Raw genomic sequence first — 21,145 nt, forward strand, 5'->3', positions numbered from 1 at the left:
ATTGTTTGATCTTCGAAACAATTTTATAATTTAGGCATCTCCCAGTTTTCAGATAGGGAAACTGAGACTTAAAATAAAATGAAATTAAATTAAAATAAATTGCCCATATTGTCATAACATGGTGTAGTAAAGATTCGAGTGCTGAGCTTTGGACTCTATTTGACAAAGTCCATACACTCCTCACTGCCCACTATATACAAGTAGGTTTGAAAAAAGAAAATGGATACGGGCAAAAGTATGTATGTGATGCTACTTGATGCTCCTTCATCTCCTGGGATCTCAGTCAATGAAACTGAAGAACCTATGCTGGATAATTCTCGGTGTCCCAATAGTTTGTTTCCATGCCTTGATTAATCTGGGCTTTAATATCAACCACAAAGCCTTAAGAAGTTATTAAACTTTTATGGACTTCAGTTTCCTGTTCTGTTAAACATCCCGTCTTCCAGGTAGAATCATTACAAAGGAAAGTAGGTATATAAACTGATACAAATACCCCTCCATCTTCCATCAGCAGGCAAGCCCTCAGCCTCCCTGTCATTCTTCCCTCATCAGATTCTCTTGTGCTTTAGAGGGAAGATTAAGGCCATTCAAGTTACCATCACTTTCCTTGTTTACATCTCTACAAATTTTCTACCTATTCTCTTTTTCACTATCTTCAGAAAATTAAAAAAAACAAAACAAAATGTGTTTTCCAATTTCTCTTTCCCTATTTGCTCACAATTTCCTCCCCTGTGGACACATTTCTATCAAGCGTCACTCCCAGCCCTGCCTCTTTCTTCTTTTCTAACTTGGCCACCATGGCATGTGGGATCTTGGTTTCCCAATCAAGGAAACACAACGTCTTAACCACTGGACCGCCCGGGAAGCCCATCTTCCTCAGGGTTTGTGTAGAACCATCACAAGGAAACTCTCCAAGACCTCACTATTACCTCATGTGCCCTCCCTTCTCTCTTTTTTATTTTCTTTGTTTAGCCTAAATTTCTTGAAAGAAAAAAAATCCTTTAGTTTCAATGCTCTCACTTCCTCAGTACCCACCCACACTTTGAAATCTGGATTCCACTTTCCATGTATTTTTCTCCCAGGTTGCTAAATGTGTTGCCCTTTTCTCTCTATATGTATGCTTCTCAGTTTCTCACTTGCATTTATTTCTGCTGATTATCCTTTTTCTCTTGAAATCTTCTCTTGGTATCTGAGGTTTCCTACACCATTCTGATTGCTAACATTTCAGTTTTATCACTGGTTTTCTTCCTCTGCCTCATTTTTACATGTAAGAATTTTCCCGAATTCTAAACTTGATCTTTTAATCTTTTCTATTCTTTCATGCAATTCCATCCAGTTTTATGGCTTCAGTTGTTAACTCTATGTAATCAATTTTTAGGTTAATTTCAAGTTAACTCTTAACAAGCATTCTTGTCCCACATTTTCTACCTCCTGCTAGGCACCTGTTCCTAAGTGTCCAACTTGTATGTCAAACTCATTATATTTTTATTGAATAACTCTTATGCCTCCCAAACTAATTCTTTTTCTATACTCCTAGATCTTCTAAGTTTCTTTCTTACTCTTCACATTCAGGCAAGTGCTCAGCCCTCTGGGTTTATGTCTTTATTCTTACAATGCCTCCTATTTATGATCTCATGATGACCACTGAGATTTACAGACTGCTAACCAGATACTCTGTCTGTATCCTCTCCCTCTAATTCATCTCATACAGCCTTCTCAGTGTCCTAGTGACACTATTTTGCTGCACAGAATTGTCATAGTTACCCTTCTCCACCATTTGGTGATCTTGTTGAACCAGCCCCAACATGTGTGTGAACTTACTTGTCACACTTCCTCCTCCAACTACCTTAATGCAGCTTTACTTTAGCCAGCTGAAATAGCTTATAGCTCTACTCTGAGTACTGCTGATGCTATTCACTCTATTTCTCTTGCTGCTCCTATGCTTATAGATCTACCTAATGAAACCATTTATTCATGAAGACTTCTCTGATTCTCCCCAGAAGTTGTCGACTCCCACAAATGTGGGTTCTGGACCCTTCTTACATTTTTCTTTACTTGATGGTTATTTGTAAATGCCACAGTGCCTCTACTAGAAGTTACTCCTCAAACCAGGATCTGTGCTGCTCATTTAATTCTTCTTATAGCACCTAACAATGCCTTGTATGTGATAAAGCCTCAAAAAGACACTAATCAAATGAAAGAAAGAATGAATAGGTAGTTGTTGTTTCTGGGAACCAGAAGAAGAGTATCTATTTCAGAAATATTCATGGGTATAGACATCATCTCAGAGAAGGCAATGGCACCCCACTCCAGTACTCTTGCCTGGAAAATCTCATGGATGGAGGAGCCTGGTAGGCTGCAGTCCATGGGGTTGCTAAGAGTCAGACACAACTGAATGACTTCCCTTTCACTTTTCACTTTCATGCATTGGAGAAGGAAATGGCAACCCACTCCAGTGTTCTTGCCTGGAGAATCCCAGGGACGGGGGAGCCTGGTGGGCTGCCGTCTATGGGGTCGCACAGAGTCGGACACAACTGAAGCGACTTAGCAACAGCAGCATAGACATCATCTGGAGAAGGGCATGGCAACCCACTCCAGTGTTCTTGCCTGGAGAATCCCATGGACTAAGGAGCCTGGTGGGCCACGGATCATAGGGTCACGAGTCGGACACAAGTGAAGTGACTTAGCACACACACGTGGCTATCATCCTGCAATGATGCCCTCCGGTTCTAGCGATCCAGCACAGAGGGGCATGGAAAAGTAAGATCTGTAAATCAAGTGGGATTTCTCTTCATCCAGAGTCTCCTGAGCTCAACACTCAACTCCATCATTCTGATCATATCTGCCACTCACTTTCATTCCACACTGACACAGCCTATTCCAGCTGCAAGGGCTCCACTAAAATGGATGCTTTACAGTTCTTCTCCCGGGTCAGGCACTTGGCTTTTGTGATGATGTATCCACAAACACAGCAATGAGAAAATGTTTGGAGGACTGCTTCCAGGTGGTGGAGCATTCTACTCAGGCTCTTGGAGAGTCAATAAAATAATCTGACATTTTAGTCTAACCAATAAAGCATTCAGGTAATGAGACTAGCAAGGAAGAATACAGAGAAGGAACAGGCGGATGTGTCACCGAACAAACTTGGAATGACCCTAAACATGCCTATGTCTAGAACTGATGCTTTCTCCAAAAATGTCTTCCTAAAGACTTCTATTTTAGGAATCTGGGGATGGAAGAATAGAGAAAACTAAAACATGCTCAAGGCATAGTCCATTTCCTAGTAACAATAATAACAACAAATTTCTAAAAATTTACACCAACAGCACTGGTTGAGCGTCTCCTGGGTAAAGACCACTTGGACAGATGATTTTCTCACGTGTTCTCATCAATGCTCACAACATGATGATGCATTATCCCCAGTTCACAAATGAGCTAACTGAGGTGACGTTCATGTGGTTTAAGTACCTTATTAAAAATCACAAAGTTAGAATGGCAGAGTGAACCACTTCCAAGAATAACAGGGAATGAGAATCAAATATAAAACTCATTTTCAATAAAAAGATATAAAACAAGTATTAATAGCTCCATGAAGTGATGTCTCATCCCAGGAACTTATGTGTGTCACTGATATGAGTGTCTAATATGCATAAGAAAGCAAAGTACTTACTCTCTGTCGATCACAAGGCAGGTTACAGCTTCTGCCGCAATTACATTTGCTGTTCTCACATCTTCCCTGTATAAAAAATAGAGAGCAGTTCAAGTAAAGCATCCTTTAAAATCAAAGACAAGTGTTCATTGTGATTAATTCAAGACATTAAATTACGCTCTTCTGATTTTTCCTCTTCCAGGTTTAAGATTTGTTCACGTTTCAAATTTCTTTGTCCTGAGAAACCACGTAACTCTTGTTATTAATAACACAGATTTTACAATTACAATCCAGTAGTTATAATTTTCAGACTTAAAGTTTCACTTACACAAATGAAACAAAATTGTGTGTCACCATTCTCTATCCTATCTGGAGAGTTAATGAGTTGACTGGATGATGATAAAGACATGAATGAAGATGAATAGGTAAACTTTAGAAAAGATCTGCAGATATAATTCTAGAAACTTAAGTACCTAACCCATTTGTGTGTGAATTTATCATTATTACCTTGAGAAATATGGATCTATTTTAATCAATTTCATACTTTAAAGACCCTGTACTTATGTGGCTAAACTTTTGGCAACTTAAATAGTTATTCACCTAGACCAGAGTTCGTAGGTTCTTCAAGAATATTCAACAAATCTTAATCACTCTGATTGAAATATGTATATATGTACTGTCGCTTTACAAGCATCTAATTGGTTGCTGCAGCAGTATCTATCAACTTCTTAAACATTTAAAAATCTGCTATCTCATCTTATCCTGTGGTCAAAGGTGGATTTGGTAAGTTAACATTCACATTTTGAGCTACTAAAAATGTAATAGTACCACTGTCACGGAAACATTAAGTTATACTTGAAAATGCACTCTGTTTCCTAGAAAGGTAAAATGTCTAAGCTAATCTAATTAATGATACATATATGTTTGAAATACATTACAGAGATATGTACATAAGAAATAATATGGTCTTAATAACATCTAAAAATCACAATTGGAACAGTATATGTTTCTAATATCAGGCTTTTAAAGTTTTGAAAATAAAGATATTCCCAGTGTATTTTATTTTTTCAAACACACAAAGTTCTCACAAATACATCTGAACTGTAATTTTTCATTGATCTTTTTCTCTTTCACTGTCACTGTATCATGTTGTTAACGACTGCAGTTGCTTTGTAGTAACTATTACTATTTGGGAAAGCAGTTTCTCCTTACCAAAATTCTTTTCCAGAAATATCCTGACGATATTCTTAAGCATTCATATTTAATACAGACTTTAAAATCACTCTCCACTTCTGAAGAAACCCACGATGGGATTCTAGTAAAGTTGTATCACATTTTTACATTGATTTCAGAAGAAAGACATTCTGATTATATTAATTTTCCCTACAAGAGCATGACATGTCTACTTGTTCAGATCTAGCGCTATGTCTTAATCTTTCTTAATCTTTTTTCACTTGGGCTCTGGCATTTTTATAAAAAGTATTCTTCAGGCTTTTATATCATCAGTTTCTCTTATGGCATTGCTTTTCCATTTCTGTTTTTTATTGGTTATTGCTACTAAAGAAAAAACCTATTGAAATTTGTATATTTGTAATCTGCATATAATACAAAGTTCTCTTCTGATTCTAAAATTTCTATTACAGTCTCTCCAATTCTCATTGTGATCCTCCCAGTGTCTCCCCGACATCCTCTACCTTCTAGCCAAACTGGTCTCCTCCCAATGACTGAACACCTCATTTCCTTCTTGTCATGAGTTCTTACCACACCTTCCCTAAGCCTAGGAACTTCCTCTCCAGTTCCTTGACCAGTTCACAACTGTTTATCCTTTAGATCTTGGTCCAGGTGCCCGTGGCTCAGTGATGCCATGCTGAATTAGCTAGATTGGATTCCTTGTTTGTCTGTTCTCATGGCCCTAGGTACCTCTCCATACAAGTACTTGTCACAGTTTACAATTTATACATCTATTTGCATGGTCACTTAGTTCATGCCTCTACCCTCCTTTCACTAAATGTTATGAGGGCGGGGTCGATGGCTAGTTTTGCTCCCAATTTTATCCTGAATGGCTGGCACATAAGAGGTGTTTAGTAAGTATATGGTCCAGGAATCTTGAACCCTTGGGAAGAATAGAGTTCAGGCTTTGGAGTAACACTCTCTTGGTTTTACAAGACAAGGTGAAACCCTCAATTTTCTTGTCTATAAAAATGAGAAGGATAACAGTGTCAATTTAATGATATTAAATACAATAAAGATAAATTTATCACAATGCCCAACACATAGAAAGCAATGGTTCTGCCATTCATTACTTCTAATTTTTCTCATTCACCAATGCTATCATGTCTGTACTTGTGGAGGTGCTGTCTGGTGTTTTATGAAAAATTACTGCCCAAGAACAAAGTGAGCTTTTCCTATTCCACAGAAATAGATAATATACTTTAGAGTCCATTATCACTTTTGAGTAGGAATTTTTGGTAAAGTGGACAAAACAGACAAATCGTCAATAATGGCCATGAGGTACCTCATAAATTGCATGATTAACTGCTTAGGAGACTGCTCATGGCAGCCTATGTTACTACAAATAGCTGCCAGTGTGATTTTTAAAAAATCCACCACAGCTTTATAGAAAACTAATTTTAGCTGAAAGATGCTTCTGCCTTAACAACTTAAAATTGTCCACGGTGTTTAGAACTATGACATATAAAAAATAACATGTTTGAACAATGTCTCCTGTGTATATAAATTTTAAAATATGCTTTCATCATAAATGTTCAACATTTAAAATTTTTATCATGTTATCTGGTCTAAATTGAATATACTTTCAAAAATGGATGCTATTTCCTTGCAACAGAAAGAAAATACATATATATTTTAAAATGCAAATGATGAAAAATCAAAGATCAAGAGTGACATAGTTGATAAAAACTGAAAATATTTTATTTTTAAAAAGGAAAATGTGTAAAGTTATAGCCTATAGTCAGGCTCAGCACTTACTAATGTGACATGTGTCAAAATTAAAAAAAAGATGTGTAACATGGGGAATAAACAACACAGCATATTAAAGAGTTTATTATAACATTTGCTATTTATTATCTGGCTCAGTGGTAAAGAATCTGCCTGAAATGCAGGTGATGTGGATTTGATACCTGGGTCAGGAAGATTCCCTGGGGAAGGAAATGGCAACCCACTCCAGTATTCTTGCCTGGAAAATTTCATGGACAGAGGATCCTGGCGGGCTACAGTCCAGGGGGTTGCAAAAGAGTCAGATACAACTTAGTGACTAAACAAGAAATACCAGGAAACATTAAATAATTTGCACAAATCTCAGTTAATACATATAACAGAGGTTATTTTATCTGAAATTTACACATAGGGATATATGTAATACACCAAAAAAACAGACATAGCTAATGAGTTTCTGTCCTGGAATTTGAACAAAGATCTGTCTGGTCCCAAAGTACATGTTCTTTTCTCACCAGTTCACTACCTATACCCTCTGCTATAAGATTTTAAATTAACAACTATCCTAAATTCATTTTAATGCTTAGGATGACATCTAAGCAGTAAGCACTCATGCCTCTCTGTCCATCATTATAAAATTATATCTAATTATTAATAAAGCAGCATTAATATGTTAATGGGTGCCCAACTGCAAAGCTAAACCAATTTGATTCTCATGTTATTAGAACTCCTATCTGTAGTCACATCCTAACCCTGCTATGCTGCTTTATAACAATGTTTTATAACAATAGAAAATCATTCAATGCCAAGTTCATTCAATGCCAAATTACTGTTGCCATTACACTATTATTGCATTTCTACTATTAAGATAGATGTTTAATGCCACCATGCTTGTCTATGCAGGTATCTGGAAATGCCATCCCTGTGTACCCAAACAGTCTGCTCCTGTGAGAGAAAAATGCCATCTGACATAGTATTGACACATAATCACCCCCTATTTTATGAGACATTGCAGAAACTTCTGATAAGAAAAGAATATAAGCCAATATGTGATTGACTATGCATGCTTATTTCCTTTATAGGACCAAGGACTAAAGTAAAAGCAAATATCTTTTGGAGTGAGATATGAAATATTAAATACTCATATAACAGAAAGCTCCTAATAGCTCCATGCTGTTATGAAACTTATATCTATCCATACATAGCTGTTATGATACTGGAATCACACAGAACATCTACCAGTGTCTCAGAGGCTTCACGTAATGCTAGTGTAGACACGCAGAAAAGGAGACGGGGGAAAAAAGAAAGAGGGAGATGGTGTGATTTTTTTAAAAAAACTGAGCATTCTTTCAGTTTTACTTTTTGGCATATCAGGATATTTGATCATTTCTAATAGACTAATACATGAGACTTTGAAAATACATTGACCACAAGAGAATTTTATAAACAAAATTATAAGATAATATCTAACATACTTAAAACTTTCACAAACACACATAGCCTCTGAACACAGCATACTTCTTTATATAGGAAGTAAAGGCACGTGTATATGCCTAAGAGTCCAGGTCTAGCATGCATGTTGTCTTTAAAAATAAAAATCTCATATTCATTTATTTCTGTACTTGTATATTAGTTTATTTCAGCATGACAATAACTATGAACAACTGCAGAAGCAGCTACTGTTCGGCAGATTAATAGATATTACACAAACTTGCCATTGATTAATGAACAAAGCTGTGAGGTTTAGTAGTGTTCTTTTCGTAAGCATTTTTGGAGGAGTTAGAAATTCCTTTCAATGAAATCATAGAGCATGAAAAATTATCCCCAAATATTTGCAAATACAGTTTTTTGTTCACTGACTCGGATAGTCTTTGAACTTCATCACTGGAATCTTCATCATCGCTGTATCCCAGTGTAGAGTCACTGTCAGTATCTGAATAATCCATAGCAAGGGTTTACATTGACTCTTCTCTTTCAGAAGCAATTCTCTTGTGCCTCATGGCCGCTAGGAAACTCTATAGTGCATTGATATATCTCTGAGAACAAACACAGAGTGTGTGAGGCCAAAGCAGAACGTAGTTCTCGCAGAGTACCTAACGGGGCCAGCAGGGGCTCTCCCTTTTCAGCTCTGGAGCAATGTGACTGCAGTCATCACAGTCCTAGCATTCCCTCGGTGCCAGCCTTGACGGAACTTGACACTTCTCCAGTAGCTCATGAACTGAAAGCAACTCTGGGTCAGAGCCCTTCATTCTCAGTCAAGTGCATCAGGCAGTGTCCACAGCTACATTTAGGACAAAAGAAATCCTTTTCATCTCAAAATCAAGGGCAATCTTACTATAACATGTAGGATATTCAAAACTGATGGGCGATGAAAAGCATCAAAGAGTCACTTGAAATTTGACTTTGAATTATTATGAACCGCTGCTGCTGCTAAGTCACTTCAGTCGTGTCCGACTCTGTGCGACCCCACAGACGGCAGCCCACCAGGCTCCCCCGTCCCTGGGATTCTCCAGGCAAGAACACTGGAGTGGGTTGCCATTTCCTTCTCCAATGCATGAAAGTGAAAAGTGAAAGTGAGGTCGCTCAGTCGTGTCCGACTCTTTGCGACCCCATGGACTGCAGCCTACCAGGCTCCTCCATCCATGGGATTTTCCAGGCAAGAGTGCCGGACTGGGGTGCCATTGCCTTCTCTGAATTATGAACTAGAAGTGTAGAATTTGTGCTAAGTTCAGCTGTGCTATTCAAAAGTTTGGTTCCTGAGCAGATAAGTATTGGGAGGAAAAAAAAAGCTGTATCAGGTCATTCACTGACTCTACTTCCTACTATTAATCCAACATGATTTGTAACTCCAGCACTCCCAACAAAACATGTATACTAAGTGTACCATGAATTAATACATACAAATAAATACATGTCTTCTTATCAAGCTTGGCATAGAGTTAATAACCAATAAATGTTAACTGTCATCATTGTCACTTTAAGATCCTCTAACATCTAGAAAGCATGATACTCTTTTGCATATAGTTTCTCTCATGAAATCTTTTCTAAATTTCTATAATAAACCAGTCTCCCAATTGTTTTCAGACCCTACCTTTTCAGTCTGTTTTCCTGAATCCTCTTGGTTCACTAGAAAACTGGTGTCTCTCCAAAATTCTCTTTTTGGCCTTTTCATTGCTCTAACTTTTCTTACTGGGGAACTCTCTATGGCATCAGCTGTTAGTTTTGTATTAATGACTTCTAAGTCTTAATTTCTAAGTTTACTTTTCTTCTACGGGACACCCTTGTCTGAAAGTTCCATTGCAACCTTGAATTCAAACCTAACTCATTTTCTTTTAACCTCAAAACCACTGTTTTCCTTGCATTTCCTATCTTGGCAAATGACATCACCTTTCTTATATTTGCTTAGCCTTGAAAGATTAGATTCTTTTTTTTTTTTTTTTACTCTCCTTTCTCCATCACTGGCTCTGATTGATTATACTGGTTCTATCTTTGCCTTTTCTCTTACACCCATTCTTCCTTTGCATTCTCAGAGCCACTGCTTTACTTTGGGCTATCACCATCTCTACCTTGGAATGTTGATCTGGCCTTATAACTGATCTCCTTGCTGCCACACTCCCCCTTCTTCTCAGCCACATCTCATTTTGCTGTACATTTCCAAATATAAGTCCAGTCATGTCAACTCTTTGCATGAGAATTTTCAAAAGAAAGAAGTTTCTACACTTTAGAGTCTGAGGTCCTCCACCAATTGACCTATGATCTTTCCAGGCACTATCTAGACTATTCTCTGCTGCGCCTACAGCAGATAACTATTTCCTTAAAATATGCCAGCTCTCATTTTCATTCTTATGCACAGATGGCTCCTCCAACCACCCTCTATTCTAGTTCAAACTTTCATCAATGCAGGCTTCCATGATCTTTCATTAGCATTTTCAAGATGGAAAAATCCACAAAAGAAATATATCTACAAATTAATTATAGAAATATATATACATATAGTTAAACCAACAAAAAAAGAGAGGAAATAGAAAAATACTATAATGCCACATGCCAGGAGATAATTAACACCGGTGTGAATATCTTTAAAACACTTTATTATTCTTAAGTATTTACATTTTTTCATGAATATAAGTCAATATTTATTTTAACAAATATTTACTGAAGGCCATTATATTCTAAATGTATGAATGCTGTGGTATAGTGGGGATGGAAGTTAAATTAGTAAGCAAATGTATAATTGAATATGCTGATCAAATAGCATGCAAACAGAGATATTAATAATAGGTAGGATGTCATCTAGCAATTAAGATGACAGCCTTTATGAGGACATTAAAAATTAAGACCCACTCCCAAATGAGTTAAGTTAGCAAAATGAGTCAGGAGATGTATTTTTTATGGGAAAAAATATATGCAATAGCCCTGGGATAGGAAATAGCTACTATAAAACAAATAAAGTTGGAATTCAGGGATTGAGGAAAAGAAGGCAAGGACCATGAGAAACTAGAAAGGAAGGCAGGAACCCCCATCCAGATCCTGTAGACTAGTTCAAGGATCTACTTTTCAGAAGAGATTAAGTGAAACTTTTTTCCTTTAACATATTAGAGGAAACAGTATGAAATAAAATATCAAGGAAACAATTTTAGATGAATACTTTTAAAATGCTGACATCCTTTTCACTTACTAAAGTAAATGTTACTGTATGGAAATCTGCACATTAGAGAGTATATCGAAACAGAACATATGATCTCTGTCCCTTAGAACCTTGTACAATATAGGAGTAATGAAACAAACAAATGCATAAAAATCAGTGTATTATCAGGAATATTTACCAACTTATGACAAAGACTTGAGTTTATACTCTATACACTTGTTAGAATGCTCCCAAGGCAATCTCTGGTTTTTCATTGATAACAGAGACTTATGGCATAAGCTCAAAGAGAATGTTTCTCTAGGCAGAACAACTATAAGTGTTATCCATAAAGTAATTTCACTTCATTCTTTCTGGTAACACAGGTGAATATTTCCACTCACTGTATTATCTCATTTTCTGAGAGAATGCATATCCTTTTGGATCTATACCCATGGAAGGTCACAATAAACGAAGTTATGAATTTGAAAGAATTCAATTTTCACATTCCTTCTTCATATTACTTCTGCTGGGATGATGGCATAATGAATTTTTGATGTGACTTATGAACTCTGCATTCTGTGGAATGATTCAATAACAATGAACATAGACATTTATTAGGTCGAACCAAAGCAATTGCTGTTTTTGCAGGTTAAGATGGCCAATTATTGGCAACTTCATGTTCCAACCTAACACATGGAATTAGTGAAAGTGAAAGGGGATATAAAACAATAACAGAAGAATATATATTGCTATTTCTTTTCTGCTGTGCTCCCTATGTGACATAAACTGAACTGACTTCAATAGTAATCTGTATTGTTTCCATATTCCATATGTGAATCCTCTGAATGTTGACATAATTGATGGTTCTTGTTCTTCCATCTAATCATTAGAGATAATTCTCTGTCCATTCCAACTAGGATAAGAAATAACCATAGAAGAATTTCTGAGTCTTAGTGTTATGCTGTTGTTATTGCTATAATAAAAATGGTATTTACTTTGTGCTCTGGTTTCAAATATTAAACTCTTTGTTAAAGTCTTACAAATTTAAAGAAAGTCTCCTTGAGTGTATTTTCTGGAGAGAAAGAAGAGCTTATTCTCATTTTTCCTTGTTATTATTTTATCAGTTGTTTAGAAGTACAGATTTAGATATTATATAGCCATTCTTTTCTTAGGGGTCTATTTGGTCTATTTTTGGATGATTTACAGGTATTTTCATTTAAGAGGAAAAATAAAGAATTTTACTCTAAAAAAATAGAAAAAAACTTAAACCTGGAGTACAACATAATAGATGTTCTGTTCATTTATTCAAATCAAACACTCTGTTCTTAACACTATGTGTCCTCTTATTTGAACCATACTTCATAATATAATATGGATTAAGATAAATCTAATCGGTGTCTTGTCTTTTAAGATAATGATGCATGTAATTTTGTAACATAACTGGCCAAACACAGTTTGAATTTTGGGAGAAGACATTAGGAGAGTCAAATTATTCCATGGTGTTTCATGGGTCATAAGTACTTTCAAGAATAAAATAATTCATGGTATATTCTTTTTCCTTTGTTTCTAGTGTATTCGATGGAGCTAAAAAATGATTCTTCAGTTTTTCATATTTTTAAAGTATAGGAAGGAACATATTCAAATGATGACTGGAAATGATGTATCAGTAAATGTCAATTGACGCATGTTTGAAATGAATGTTGATTTCCTTGGTCAAATATTTCAAGGGATTGTTGTCTTTTTAAAGTGCCTTCAAGTCAGGAGTGTGTCCTTTCCTATAAGGAATTCTAGACAACATGCCAGAAGAGTGTCTCCTATTTCTGGCTCTATTGCCAACTTTAGTGAGTGACCTTGAGAAAATGACTGTTTCATTTTTCAGATGTGAAATGGAGATTGAAATCACTGCTCTGTTCTCTTCTATAATTTGTTTTACCAACATGGACACTTTTTTAAAAGATCAAATTATCATGGTTTTCAATGCTCCTGAGACAATTCATCCCAAACCCAAGGATATTTCTTGAGATTAAAAAAAAAAAAAAAAGGGTATTATCAGCTTGCAATTGTGATCTACCCTCCAAATATGTAAGTGGCATATTATGGTATTAATTTCATATTAACATTTTTATCCGAGACTAAAATGTATTTTCACATATAAATCAGATATGTTCACTTGAAATAACAGTCTCATAGTAAGAAGTCAAGGATTATGTAATAAATGTTTATGAAATTGTATTTTGATTGTCAAAATTTATATTGAGATTTTACTTGGGCTCTTTCAGGGAAGAAAAATACCTAAAATTTTAAAATAGGGTTAAACTGTTAAAGATCACATTCTTTTGATATTCATTTATCAAACATTGCATTATTTGAATAAATAACTAGGTCTCTAAACAAAATTCTTTAGTGATTTTAGAATTCAATTAATCTAATGTGCTATAATTTCATCCACAGCAAATATTAACTTTGAATCAAAAATAAACAGAAGACCAGCCCAGGTTGGATGCATGAGACAAGTGCTCAGGGCTGGTGCACTGGGAAGACCCAGAGGGATCGGGTGGAGAGGGAGGTGGGAGGGGGGATCGGGATGGGGAAAGCATGTAAATCCATGGCTGATTCATGTCAATGTATGGCAAAAACCACTACAATATTGTAAAGTAATTAGCCTCCAACTAATAAAAATAAATGGGAAAAAAAAAAAGAAACAGAAGAAACAATGGATAAAGAAAGGAAAGTTATGGCTATATGTATAATAAAGCCAGTTTGAATAAAAAGTGCCAAAGTCAAACCACTACATACAGTCAAAACTCCTACAGTTGGCATTGGTTAGAAAAAGCAAACTGGATATTGAATTTATTAACTATATATACCAATTTTTACCAAAAAAATTATCTATTAGCCTTGCCATACCTGCCCAGCAGGTGATTTAACATATATATATATGTACACATACACACACATACACACACACATACACATATGTATGTTATTGAGAATATAAAAAACTGACATTCAATTAAAAGATGAGGAAATGACAAGGGTAGTTATAGACAAGAAAGAAAGAATTCTTAAAAATATGGAAATATGCTACATCTTAGAGTAAGAGAAGCGCAAATGCATGTAGACAATTCAGCTTTGTGTAACAGTTCAGCACTAGTTTTTAAATATTTTTCTTATTTATCTCACATATGTATTCATAGTTTTGGATAATAATGATAATAACAGGATGTTACAACAGCACTGTGTGTGATGTTGGGAATAACCTAAATACCTACCAATGTGGAATGGATTACATAAAGTTTTCTACATTAATGCAAGGGAATATTTTAAAAATGAAAAGAACTGAAGAAAACCTATATGAATGTGATCTCCAGGATATCTTAAGTGAAAAGCCTATAGAGCAGAAGCACGTGTCTATACTTTCATTTTTGTAAAATACACACCCACACATATAAGCATATATTAAAATGCATGAACTACTTTAAGTTGCATTATTTTATATCCAGGGAAGACAGTGTATGATTAAAGGGTAGGGGAAAGAAGGAAATTACTTTTGTAGCTTTTGAATTTTATACTATGTACTTGAATTACTTGCCATAAAATTAATATTTTTAAAAGTAAATATATGAAGTAATAGAAATTGACTCTTACAAGTAATTTCTGGGCAGAGAGACTGCCGAGGTCCTTGACTCTTTTGGAAGGCCTGGCCTGAACTGAAAGCATGGTTAGCTATTGTCCATCGCTGGACCACCCCTTAACCCTCACCCCAAAGTCATCCCCAGCCAGCAGAGCTGGAGTTACCTTACACGGGCTCAGTCTGATCACACTGAACAGACAGCAGCTTTGTAGATGGAGCAAGTAAAACGCTTGACATAGGATCCTCCAGCGTCACTGCAGCCCTGCCTTTTGCTCCATTTTCATTGGCAGCGATTATAGGGACTAGATGACAAATAAGGAAGGTATTTTTTGAGCAGGGACATCTGCTTCTTAACACCTTTCACCACGGTTAGGTTGACATTTTGGAGCTCTTAAAAGGTTAAGTTACTGATTCTATTTGTACATAGAAAACATTTCATATAGGTATCCATTTATGTATATAATAATATTTATATTTAATATTGCTTTGAGATTGTATTTTTAATATATCCACTAGCAATTGGGGAACACATTTTCTCTCTCTGAATATTTTTCATAATTTGTTATTGTCATTATTTTTATTATTATAGCATGTCTAATCTCAATAGATTCTATTCACTCTTGTTTACCTACTGAAAAACCATCATAACTGCCATGTTTCTTCCATTAATCTGTGAAGCACTTAAGGATTAAGCTACCTCTTAATAATAATGAAGTCCCCCTGCTAACATTAAAAAAAGGATTTCAAAGTGCAGTCAAGGGTTTCAGATCACATTCATGAAAATTTCTACTATCTCTCACTCTCTAATCTGAAAATGGCATAAATTAATAAAAATGGCTTCTTGTTTAATACAGAAAAGAATGACATTCATTCATCCATTCATTTATTCATAAAGTAGGGTTTCCTGATTTAAAAAAATAAAAATACAGGGCATCCAATTTACTTTGAATTTCAGATAATTATTTTTTTTTTTTACTATAAGTGTCCTATGCAATAATATACTTGTAGTAAAAAAAATCATAGTTTGTCTAAAATTTGAATTAAATAGTATCTTCTTTTTTACATGGCAATCCTAAATAAGTTTCTAAATATAGACTCTGAGTCAGGTGCTATGCTAGGTGCTGGGTATAAGAGGGGCAAATAACAAAATCTTTGGCTTCCAAGAATTTACAATCTAGTAGGTAAAAAAAAAGAAACAACTATTGAGAGTTATAATGCAGTATGTCTGGAGTATCAGAGGTGAAGCAGAGTGACACAATCACATGGGAATGCTCCAAGTCTGACTGGAAGATGGAGGTGGGGAGGAGCAGGGATTGATGGCGAAGAGGACCACGGGCAGCTACTTGAAGAGGTGATGCCTCAGATAAGAACTGTTGTGCATGTAGAAATTTGTCAGCAGAGAGTGAGGTGGTCCTGTCACAACGAATAGCTTGTGGAAAAGCATAAGGAAATCTTGCATGGAGGGAACAGCAAGTAATTGATAATGGTTGAAACCTTAGGAGCAAAACGTAGAGAGAATTAAGGCTAGAAGGGTTGAAACAGGAGAGATTATAAATGGCTGAATATTGACTATGTGTGTGTTTGTGGGCTCAGTCGTGGCCAACTCTTTACAACCCCTGAACTGCCTGCCAGGCTCCTCTATCCATGGAATTTTCCAGGCAAGAATACTGGAATAGGCTGCCATTTCCTACTCCAGCGGATCACCCCCACCCAGTGATTGAACCTGTGTCTCTTGCATCTCTTGCATTGGTAGGTGGATTTTTTACCACTGTGCCACCTGGGAAACCTTATAGGATACTATTGACTATATATGGGTCTTTAAAAATTCAACAGATTCCTTTATCACATCTGTACTTAGACAAAGTTAATAGCGACAATTTGACTCATTGGAAAAGACCCTGATGCTGGGAGGAGAAGCGGATGACAGAGGATGAGATGGCTGGGTGGCATCACCGACTCGATGGGCATGAGTTCGAGTAAACTCTGGGAGTTGGTGATAGACAGGGAGGCCTGGTGGGCTGCGATTCACGGGGTTGCAAAGAGTTGGACACGACTGAGCGACTGAACTGAACTGAACTGAATAGCGACAATGTTAGAATCACCAAGAAGTCTTCCTTGATTCATATTATCCTATTGCTCTCCTTATTCCCTCTACTCAACATGACCATGATACTTCAGTTCACATGACAGTTATTGATGGATACCAGATGTTTAGAAAACAATTCCTTAGTAGAATTGGGCCTTGTAGAATTGACTGTGCATCCACTCTATATTTCACCTGCTATACACTGTTCAGGACAAATGCCCCATGAATGTGGAGGCACTTGGTGCACTGAGCATTGCCTTTACTATTAGAAAGAAATCTTTAATTGAGCATATACTGTGTTAAGGGCACTAGGGAGGCAGGTAGCAAAATATATACGCTAACAGAGTCAGGTCATCTATACAACAGCTATGGCATGAAGGAAACTGACCAAAAGTTTTAGCTCCATTGTATTGAACACTTTTCTAAGCCATATATTTGCTGCTTAAAAATGAAATCTCAATAATACAGTTGATCTGGGAGCTGATGATGGACAGGGAGGCCTGGCATGCTGCAGGCCATGGGGTCGCAAAGAGTCGGACATGACTGAGCGACTGAACCGAGCTGAACTGATAGGGTCAGAAAACTCCCTGGCCCCAAACCAGCCAGCAGCCAGCCTGTTTTTGTATAATTCTCAAGGCATGAACAATTTTTACACTGTTACAGGAGTGTTTTAAAAAAAAAAGCAAAAACAAGCAAAGAATATGTTAAGAGACCATATGTGATATGCAAAGCCTAGAATATTTACTATCTGGCTCTTTACAGAAAAAGTTTGCCAATTTCTAAATAAATGAAGTAACTGAAGCTTAGAGAGATTCAAAAACCCTCCTAGAGTTCATACAGTTAAAAAGTGACAGATAGGGATCTTAAATCAGATTTATCTGTTCCCAGTGTACATGTCCCTTCTACTGATCATGTTATATTCTGATCTTGGAAACATCTATCCTTGCGAATTCTGAAGCTATGGTCCATGGCTGTTATTCTGTAGGCTGTGTTTCCCTTGACCATCCTAGTGGGCTAACAGGATAGGTGTGAACTCACTTTCACCTACCCCCAAGTCCACTGCTATATGAAAAACTGCCGACTTTATGCATCTAGATCCCTAAGGCAGACAATCTAATCAAACTCAGGTGTTTAATTAATGTTATCTGGGCAGTAACACAAATGGAATCTACACTGCAACCAATTACTTAGCAAATCAACAATCTTAACTTCATCTAAATGGCTCAAAAGAAAATGCTTGATAAATACAACCTGCAGTTAAATAAACCATCATTACTACTTGAGCAATTTTTAAAGATCTCATAGCAAATAATCTGCTAATTGAATAATGTCTTAATGGAATTTTAAGGCATTAAGATTATTAATAATCGTAAGGTATCGAGTGGTTTTAATTAGGTGCAGCTAAAACAGAAGGCTGGCATCCTTCAGTTCCTATATTCAGTCAACGACAAAATTGAGAAATAGATGTTATCTCATTAACAGACAGTCATAGCTAGTATTTTGATCAGTAGAGCAGAACACAGTCAGTTATCACCCCATGAGACATATGCTGTATTATTTTACCTATTCTGCCCTCAAGTTTATGGGTTGATATCCTTTATGAATAAAGCTGCCAAATCTGCTTTTCTACTTTGAAATGCATTTAAAGGCTTAGTGTTATTCTTTCCCCTTTCTGTCCGTCTTTCTCTCCCCCACACTCTCCCTTTTCTTATTTCCATCCATTCATTGACCCATCCATCTATCCATCTATCCATCTATCCATCCACCTACTGTGACCAACATGTGTAAGAAATACATTCTGTGCAGTGACAGATACAGCAATATATAATGCACAGTCCTTATTCTCAAGAAATGTATAGTTTAATAAAGGCAAGTAGGAGAGGTTGGAAACAAATCTTTAGTTCATGCAAATGATAGATTAGAAACTATGCAAATAATTTTATTTAACAATATGTAATATTTATTGAGTGATCACCATATACCATACACCAGTTTCTGTGATAGTGAATTACACTTTAGAACTTCATCTTCACAACAATGGTATAATTTGTTACTATTATATTTCCCAGTTTAACAGATGAACAAACTAAGGTGAACAGAGATTAAGCAATTTTCCCAAGGCCATAATGCAGATGAATGCAGAACAGGGATTCAAATTCAGATAGTCTGACCACATGTACTACATGCTATACTTCTTCTAACACAAATTATCACATTTGATCCTCACAACAATCTATAATAGATACATTTTTGTGTGTCTTCTCAGAGCATCATCATCACAATTCTCTAATAATATCCTTTACTCTAAGCCCATCCACCCGAATGTTTGATAACACTTTCCTTTGCCTTTAGACTCTTATGCTCATAGCTGCTTGGTGATCAGTGACCACAGCCAGTAGGCTGTTTTTGACCCTGATTGAATGGTCCAATCAGATTCTCTTTAAAGGAAACTGAAAATCAAGGACACTTGTAACTGAGAACAAGTAGGAGCTCCAGTTTAGTAATCTGTAGTGTATGAATAGAAAAGGAGAAGAAAACAGGGTTGCTAAGAGAAAGACTGAAAATGTACACAGAATAGCTGAGATCAGAGAGAGAAAACTACTTGTTTGAAATGAATTTCTTGGCTGATCATTAAAGTTTGGGGTAGGTTCAATGAATGTTGAGTCCATAAAATAGCTTATCCCTCCAATATGGTCTCTTTTTGAGTCATACAAGGAGGAATATGTTACTTTGTTACTTAAAATTAGAAGAATTACGATTATGCATAAGATCCATTTATCTTATCTCCAGTTATCAATTGGGGGAAATTGAAGTTCCAGACATTTTATGAGAAGCACAAACATAATTATAATACAAGGGGAAAAATGTAAATCTCACAAGTTAAGAACATATGAAGCAACCTGGAAGGAAGAGCAAGAAACTTCATGTAGGTAGAAACCCCAGGAATGGCTTTGTAAAAAGAGGAGATGTTAACCAGGCATTAAATTATTGATAGAACTTGGTTTTGTAATTATAGAAGACAGTGTTCTAAACAGAGGGGACAATAAGAATGATGGAGTGTGTTGAAAAGTTCAGCTTCACAGGAACCAAGGTGGATTGAGGGCATTTGGAAAAGTCAGCCAGAATGGTAGGCTGGGGCCAGATTGTAACAGAGAATACTAAGAGGTGATGTGCCTGTATTTTAATTAATTGTTTAAGGGTATGTAGGCGTCATGATCCTAAGCCTTAAGAAAATCCTTCTAGCCATGTCAAGTAGCACGTGAGAATAAGCAAAATAAGGAAAGACCACTTAGGAGTTGAACGAGAAGACAGAAAGAGCTTCAAGAAGTAACTGCTTTAGATTTATGATGTCATTGTTAACAAGTGAGCAGGTGAATGGTCTACCTGAATAGAGCTCATCATCAATATCCACCCCCAAAAGCCAAACAGAACTCCCCATCACACGCCCATAGCATCAAAGAATGTGGATAATTATATAGCTATGCGGACCACCAACACCAAATATGTTGGAAGAACACATAGACCATTCTTGTCCCTGGAATGGTTAGAATTGGGGTTGAGGTTACTTTTTTCAACCACAAAACATGTGTTTAGGCAGAAGGCAGGGGGAAAGTCAAATGCAGAAAAGCAAGATATAATAAAATGGTATGGCCATACACAGAGGAGAGCTGCTGATGCCATCGAGTTTGGAAACAGTTTATCACAGCCTTCCTGGAAGAACTTATGGTTGAATTGGGCCAGAGGTGGTGGAAGGTGAAGAGGGCATGAAAGTCGACAGGCATTTTAGGCAGAGAGGATCATGTGAGCAAAAGTAGACAGTTGAAAACAGTAGAGAACCTATAAACACATCTGTGTTTTTGGAACACAACAGAAAGAGCCAGGAAGTAATGAGAGAGCAGGGTGGAGGGGAAGCAGAAGGCAGATCACAGAAGCACCTAGAGAGAGGTCCAAATGACTTAGCATGAGATAAAAGTAGTGAATTCTCAAATAACACTGCATAAGTGACTCCAGGAAACTTTTTAGCATGAAGGCATTTCACCTTGATCCTCAAGAACAAACTATTTATATCTAGAGAAAGTCTAAAATTAGATAGGATGAAAACATTCCCATTGACATACACAAAAGAGATCATCTGTCAGCAACCAGCTTCCTGAATTATATTTAAAACATCTCTTAGTGTCAAAGCAATAGGAT

The 21,145-nt window shown here is 36.4% G+C and overlaps 1 protein-coding gene across 6 annotated transcripts in view; it reads right to left on the reverse strand.

Annotated features, from left to right (window-relative positions):
• Window positions 1-21,145, reverse strand: part of PRKG1 (protein kinase cGMP-dependent 1) — a 1,340,863-nt gene that overhangs the window by 159,834 nt on the left and 1,159,884 nt on the right. For 5 of the 6 annotated variants that reach the window (XM_043924973.1, XM_043924972.1, XM_043924975.1 and 2 more), the window contains one exon: window positions 3,671-3,736. In XM_043924973.1, coding sequence (XP_043780908.1) covers window positions 3,671-3,736 — 66 coding nt within the window. Of the gene's footprint in view, window positions 1-3,670; window positions 3,737-8,464; window positions 8,933-21,145 lie in introns of those variants that run through there. The other variant, XM_043924977.1, reaches the window with a different exon arrangement.

Source organism: Cervus elaphus, chromosome 15 (genome assembly GCF_910594005.1).
Source record: "Cervus elaphus chromosome 15, mCerEla1.1, whole genome shotgun sequence".
NCBI lineage: Eukaryota > Metazoa > Chordata > Mammalia > Artiodactyla > Cervidae > Cervus > Cervus elaphus.